The sequence below is a fragment of the Antedon mediterranea genome, chromosome 10 (assembly GCF_964355755.1).
Source record: "Antedon mediterranea chromosome 10, ecAntMedi1.1, whole genome shotgun sequence".
Classification (NCBI taxonomy): domain Eukaryota; kingdom Metazoa; phylum Echinodermata; class Crinoidea; order Comatulida; family Antedonidae; genus Antedon; species Antedon mediterranea.
Window position 1 is genome coordinate 10,529,961 of NC_092679.1, and position 7,666 is coordinate 10,537,626.

At 31.7% G+C, this 7,666-nt stretch overlaps 1 protein-coding gene across 1 annotated transcript; it reads left to right on the forward strand.

The window, feature by feature from the left end:
• The first annotated feature begins 496 nt into the window (after window positions 1–496).
• On the forward strand, window positions 497–5,762 carry LOC140060356 (uncharacterized). Its single transcript, XM_072106528.1, has 10 exons — window positions 497–666; window positions 802–1,098; window positions 1,251–1,311; window positions 1,975–2,232; window positions 2,346–2,528; window positions 2,618–2,787; window positions 3,156–3,261; window positions 3,372–4,362; window positions 4,639–4,738; window positions 5,179–5,762. Exons 1-10 carry the CDS (start codon window positions 595–597, stop codon window positions 5,182–5,184), a joined length of 2,244 nt encoding a protein of 747 aa, XP_071962629.1. The 5' UTR covers window positions 497–594; the 3' UTR covers window positions 5,185–5,762.
• Window positions 5,763–7,666: the final 1,904 nt, after the last annotated feature.

Consider the following 7,666-nt stretch of genomic DNA (forward strand, 5'->3'; position numbering starts at 1 on the left):
GTATGGCATCGTTGGTGTTTTTTTTTTTTTTAAATACGAATTTTACAATGTTAGATGTTATTGGGTGGCTTGCCATTCCTTAACTTTCGATCAATATATGGAGTGAAACACATTTCACGAGATAATTAATCTCTGTTTGCGGAAATGGTTGGTAGATATTACGACAATGCTTTGTTCCCTCAACCAGGGCACGCGACTCCTTTTCGTATGCTAATGAGCATACCACTATATAACACAAGTCACCGACTGAAATCGGCAGACTTGCTTAGAGAAAAACAACACACGTTACTACTTTAACGTTGAAATATAATCTTGTCAACATCTTTACTTGTAAAACAACTTGCCTCTGGAATATTTCTTGGATTTATATGTTTTGTTTCTATTACAGTACTAGGAAGTTTGATGAAGTGTTGGTTTTGTTGTCCGCCCTCTCGAGTCAGGTCTTAAGCTCCGCCCCCAAATGTGCGTTGCGTATAAGGCCGGCTATTCTGTAAAATATCAAACATTCAATTTATAGATCTGTTGGAAATATACCAAGTAGACGTTACGCACATTTGGTGTAACATTGCGCCTGTACGGCGTTGTTTCATCACCATGGCTTGCGTTCGTCTATCGTGCAGTTTTACGTTAATTACTGCTATTCAATTTTTATTAAATTTATCAAAGGTACGTATACTTCTTTCAATTGAATACACCCGTTATATGTTCTTATTTATATATTCATTCGTCACTTTTAATCTCGTAATTATTATTATTATTACTGTTAATGTCATTTTTTTAATTTATGAAATTGTATTTCAGGTGTCTTCGAATAGTTATTTCGAGATTAAACTAAATTCATTCTCAAATGATGCAAAAGTGGACAATATTGGACAGTGTTGTACGGGAAATTCTGATTATACCAATCATTGTAATTCATCAGTTTGCAGGACTTTTTTTCAAATATGCCTCACAAATTACCAAGTGGACATACCTATGTCACCAGAATGTACATTTGGACGTCAAGTTACGCCTGTAATCGGGGAAAATACTTTTAACGATTCATTTCAAAATGAATTTGTGAATCCTATCCGAATACCGATGGAATTTGTGTGGCCGGTAAGTGCAAATTTACGCTTTCTTAAAACCATTTTCGATGTTTTATAAATTATAGTTCGTAGTTTTAACTGTTTGTGAATTGTATGCTTCTTTCAAATACGGTACTTATTTTATGTTCACTTGAAAATAAATATTACATTTTATTCATTTAGGGTGACTTTTTGTTGATAATAGAGGCAATGCATGATGCCAGTGGGGTGCACGTTGAAGAAGGTAAATATGTTTTCCTTTAAATATTTCAGTAATATTGATTTGATCGTTATAAGAAACGCATGGTCGATAGTCGTTGTTACCAGCCCAGTAGCTTGTACTGTACCCTCAACGTGTTATTCTTCTTAAAAGAATAGAATCTATTATGTGTGATTGATGCCATTGTGTTAAAATGTCTTTTGTTAGATTCAATAGTCCAGCTGCTAAGGACTTGTGTTTACCTAGTCCATTCATGATCTAGGACTCTCAATTCAACATATTGATTGCCCATCTTGTCGCGTGTCCTCCACCAGCAAAATAAGATAAGCACCTTCAGTGTTTTAGTCGCCCGCTTATGTAATCTTATCAAACATTAGCAACCGGCAATTTAACTGTTTGTATTACATTACTATTATTTCACTTCACATTTAATTAATGTAATGTTTTGTTGGTTAGTTACGGAATGAACGCCGAAAGTAGCACCAGCTGGTCTGGGTTTTTTAATGCTTCGGGCGATTGTCGATCGTTTTTCAATGCATTTTGTATTGTTTAATAAGCAACACCATTAGATGAATACAGTAAACCTACTAAGAATCCATTGACAGTAGTTATTTAGAACAATTTTATGACTGTTATTATTATTTTGTATAACTATAAGGCATATAATTATTTGTTAATTTCTCAAAGGTTCCGAACGAAAATTGTTGACACGTTTAGCAATGACTGACGCTATTGACGCATCGAAGACATGGACCAACTCAACGCACATGGATCAAAATCATACATTGCACTTCTCTTACCGCGTAGTGTGCAATAATAATAGATATGGACCTCAATGTGCAACGGAATGTACACCAAGGGACAATTACTTTTCTCATTACACGTGTGATTCGGAGGGTAATAAAGTATGTCTTGACGGATGGACTGGCCCAAACTGTATAACTCGTAAGTTCTCATCTGTTCAGTTACATTTGTACTTCTTATTTCCGTCTTTGCTTACAAACCCCAACCCCAATGTAACGAAATATAATAATTAAAATTTTTTGGCCATTTTATAGCTGTGTGTGATGAATGTGTACATGGTTACTGTACTGCACCAAACCAGTGCGAGTGTCAAGCCGGCTGGAAAGGTGAACAATGTGACGAGTGTATCACACACCCCAGTTGCGACAATGGTTTCTGTTACACCGCGTTTCAATGTATTTGCAAGACCGGCTGGAGGGGTGTCTTCTGTAATTTTGGTAAATATCTTATTTTAGTTTTGTAATTATCTGTAATAAAATAAATTAGACGGTTGTCACTTTACTAAACTTTTTTATTCTACTTTTAGATGCAACATTCTGCACGGAGAATAACCCATGTAGACATGGTGGAATATGTGAGCACACTGATAATGGCAGTGGCTACCAGTGCAACTGTCCAACAGGTACAACTGGTTCACATTGCGAGATCTTAGAAGCAGATAACAGCTGCCAATGTGAAAATGGAGCTACATGTAGAGTAAGTCAACTTGCTAATTATTTTCATTTAAACATGGCATGTTGCCATATATTTGAAATCAAAATAGTTATCTAAATTCTTTTAAGCAAAAATAATTAAAGGAATTGCGAAATGTAATCTGTTAAAAAGTATCGTTTTAAATGGTCTATTCATTGTGATCAATTGAAAGCATTCATTTGAAAAGCATGCATACAACTGAAAGGTTATATAAATAACTTTGTATATTTAGATATTCCATAAATATTAAATTCTGTTCAGTTGTATTGTTTTCATTAATTGATTTGAAATGGAATGTGATAGTTTAAATCATGGATGAATTATGAAATACACTTGTACCCCTATCTTATTTAATTATATTTGTCTTTCAGTTTGTTGACGATGGTGTTCAAGTGTGTGATTGTCCTACTGGATATTTTGGTTCCATGTGTGAAAACTATGACAATTGTCAGTCGATTGATGCACTGTGTCAAAACGGTAAGTTTAATTTATTTTCGATAACTTTGTATATGTTAATTGTATATTTTGTGTTCATTAGACTGTAAAATCAACTTTATATAATGTATGTTTTTGGTTTGAATTTTCAGGAGGTACATGTTCAAATGGTGAAGATACATATTTATGTGCTTGTCCAGATGGTTTTATTGGAAATAATTGTGAAACAAACATCTGTTTAGATAACCCTTGTTTAAATGGAGGTACATGCATGGGATTGGAAGATAGTATGCGATGTGATTGCCCAACTGGATATAGTGGAATACATTGCCAAATACTTGAAAATGCGTGTTTATTACAACCTTGTGCTAATGGTGGAATTTGTTTTATTCTTGAAAATGATTATCGTTGTAACTGCCCTGAAGGATTTGAAGGAAAAGATTGCAGTGTGAACATAAATGAATGTGCCAGCAACCCTTGCAAAAATGGAGCTACATGCAAAGATCTTGTTAATAACTTTGAATGTATTTGCACACAAGAATGGCAGGGAGAACTATGTGATCATGTGTCTGACATTATGTCTACTACATTAGAGAATGATCAGCCTACACAGGAATCAATTCATGTTACACATACAAAAGTGTTGCAAACGAAGAAACCAGTTTCTAATGACAACTTACAGCTGTATAATCAAAATGAATCTACGGATACAGAACTTAAGCAGATTTTAATATACTGTTTCTGTGGACTACTTATTGTGTTGATAATTATTCTTCTCTGCATTATTGTATATAGAAAAAAACAAATTAATACTGATGACATTGAAAATAGACCTTGTGATAGTGAACCAAATAATAAAAAAGTTTACACAGACAATTTTACACAACAGAAAAAAGTATTACCATTATCAAGCATCAGTATTAAAGTTTGCAATGAAGAAAGTGACAGTTATAGTAAAGGAACAAGCAAACAATTTTCCAATTTTGAAGATTATAAAAAGGATATTTATTCACAAGTTTTAAAAGAAAATTCTGATTCTTTATCTGAAAAAATCTCTAAACATTCATACAAAAAAAAAATTCCAGAGCGAAGGAAACATACTGATATTTGCCAAGTTGAAAGCTATTCACCAGTGCTAATAAAGTAAGTAAACTTTTATTTTGTTTATTTTATTTGTAATATAAAAAAATATAATATATAAAATGTTTGTGAACAATAAATTCATAATTCAATTCAATTTCTTTATTGCTGCAAATGCCATCAAGGGCTAATATCTGCTTAAACATACTACATCATACAAACATATTTACATTTAAAATTGTTGTTATGATTACTATAGTTATTTTCATTACTAAATAAATAAATAATAAATAACCTTTTGCTTTTGCATATTACTAAATCACACCAATTTTTTTTTAGGTCCGATGTACAAGGAAAGCAAGGGAAACAATTAAATATTAGTGAAAACTCAACACTAAGGAAAGAGCAATGTTCGAAGGCAGATTGTTTAGCTACACAGGTAGGTAAAGTTTAATTTATAATTTTACGAATTTTAAGTTATGGTATAATACAATGTAGCTATATCTATTCACCAACTGCTAACTTGCATAGAAAACTATAATTCAAACACCCTAAAAAAATTAAAATTATTTTAAAACAAGGAGTACTTTACTTTGAGAAATTAGCCTTTAACAATAGATGGAGGCAGCTGGTAGGTAATTACCTGCATAATACAGTATATCACACTCGCTCTTAAAAGCAATTACATAAGGTTCAGTGCCTTAACTAATTGATCACATCAATAATATATCGGAATTGTACCTATACACAATATGCTTAAATTTCTAATTACACTCATACAATTGGTAAAAATTGTGACTTAACAGCTGTTAAAATGTGTACAAAATGATACTGTATTCTTGCATTCTACTTATTCTATGTTTCATTATATTTTAATAGGTTTAACAGACTTTGGTTCTACTAAAGAGAATGGTGCCTTGTTGCTGCTCAGTCCGTTCCATTTTAATCGCAACTTTTCCATCTGTGGCTGATACAAAAAAAAAGGAAATTATTAACTTGAGGCAAGATAACTGCTGAGGATTTATTTTTATTGCAATTTGTCACTTCTATTTATTATTAAATGTTATGTAATGAATTTGTATAAATATATCAAATTTGCTTGAAATAATTTATATATTTTTGTGATTTAAAAAATGCTAATTAAGCAGTATAAAAATAATTTTTTAAAAATGTAGGCATTCTGTTTTGTTTTACCATGGAGAAAATATTTAACATTACCTTTTTCCATGGTTCTACATAATTAATGGACCAAAGTATATATTTGAATTTCCAATTGATAACAATGTTATTTAACTATTTATAACTTGATAAATACAGTATATGTTAATGGTGAGAGAAGGAGTGAGAGGGAAGGAGTGAGGACATTAAAAGAAAAAGACAAAGCCTATTTTTCTTATAGAAATTATTGCAGATGAGCAAAAAAAACTTCATCAAAGAAAAATAAATTAAATTTATAAGATGAACCATTTTTGTATATGCTCTTTATTTATAGAAAATTCATGTGCATTTTGTATATACACTAAGAAAGAATAAATATGTGCAAGAAATATTTTTGCAAAATTTCAAACATATATTATTAATAAGCGTCTGTTTTTGTTGGTATAAAATAACTGCGTACACAAAACCATTTGTGTGTTGGTTCATTGTAACTGCAATTTTAACTTGCGAACTAGCAAGGTTTGCTAGTGGATAAAATGGTAAATGGTCATTAATAGAGGTTGTCCCTTACGAAAGGTGGATAGACTGGCGATAGTACTAACTATTTCCGTTACTACATTAGCTGTCGATCATTCTACATTAGCTGGTGTTGATTTTTTATTTACTACATAAGCTGTTGGTGTTTCTACAGTACATTAGCTGGAGGTTTTACTACATAAGCGGTGGGTTGTTCTACATTAACAGTTGTTTTGACATTAGCCGGCGTTTTCTATATTAGCGGTTGTAACAAGCAGTTATTTTCCAATAAACTGCAGAACTGGTGCACATATATTTTGAATACCCAAAATGTCAGAAAGGCCAATAACAATAATAACAGTGATTTATAATAAATACTGGAATAAGTTGCCAAATGGATATAATATTGCTGTGTATGTTAAAGTCTCAATCTGGCTTTCACCATCTTACAAAACAAAATACAAATGTTAGATATTACCAGTTTATTAATCACACATTTTTAACACTCTTTTACAATTACATTTCTTATTACAATAATTACTATTAAATAATTAAGTGGTAAATCAATTTAACGAAAATTGGAATGATGAGAAGTCCAGTGGTGCGAAATATTTGGCATTGTATGTCCTTGTTTGGAATATTGATTGTAATTGATAGAATGCTAAGACTTCATTTCATTCATTCATTTTCTCACCATTTCACATTGTAGCACTGTAGTAGTAACTAGATGGTACGCTCGATTCGCTCACGTACCATCTAGTTCCGATAGTACACTCGATTCGCTCACGTACCATCTAGGTTCTCGAATACACAGTAATATTCAAATGTACGTACCACAGGACTAATACATGTGGTTTGCAGGAACGAATAAATAGACACAGTGATTTACTTGAGTCAAATTTAAACAAACCCAATTTGTGTTTTGAATGTAACAAACATTAGGGTGTTGAGGGATGGTGAAGATGATGGGTACAAAGAGGAATCATTTTAAAATATATTCTTTATCCGTAACGTTATTATTTTTTATAAATAATATACCACTAAACACAGTAAAACATTTGCGATTTAATACTTTGTTGAAACTGTCACTGTCATAGTTGATTGAAATAGTACATGTAACGATACACCACTACGACGTTTATATTTTTTGTAATTATTAATTAATACAATTAACATTGAGAAGCAACTGTCAGTAATAAAGTTTTTTTGTATAATTATGTGTTTAAACAGTATCTACACTCACAGAAATTTGCGCTTCAAAAAATAGTTTATGTATTTATTGATCAAGGTTTTAAGTTTATCCACAAGGGCCCATATTATTGTGGGCAGGTATTTTTCAGCATCGACATCCATTAGACAGTGTACACCACAATCGTCAATAAATAAATATCTAACTCAACTTAAATAGTAAACAGGGTTACATTAGGTGGTTAAAATCATTGCCGAACGTATGAACCAACTTTATATACCATCGAGTAAACATTCTAGAAAGTAACGCGTGATTTACTGAATTTTTCCCTACTTAAATTTATAGATAGATTAGACATTCCATGATGTGATATCACTGATCAAACACTGGACAAATAAAATACTGTAAAAAATGTGATATAAATATCTGTGTAATCTTGTTAGTAAACAGTTAGTTCGCATGTACAGTATATATCTAGTATAACAAGCACGAATGTGCAATACT

Coding starts and splice junctions, on each gene's coding strand:
- LOC140060356 (XM_072106528.1), top strand. CDS start 595: ATGGCTTGCGTTCGTCTATCGTGCAGTTTTACGTTAATTACTGCTATT. Junction 2,529..2,617: donor GGGTGTCTTCTGTAATTTTG/GTAAATATCTTA, acceptor TTCTACTTTTAG/ATGCAACATTCTGCACGGAG. Junction 4,363..4,638: donor TATTCACCAGTGCTAATAAA/GTAAGTAAACTT, acceptor ATTTTTTTTTAG/GTCCGATGTACAAGGAAAGC.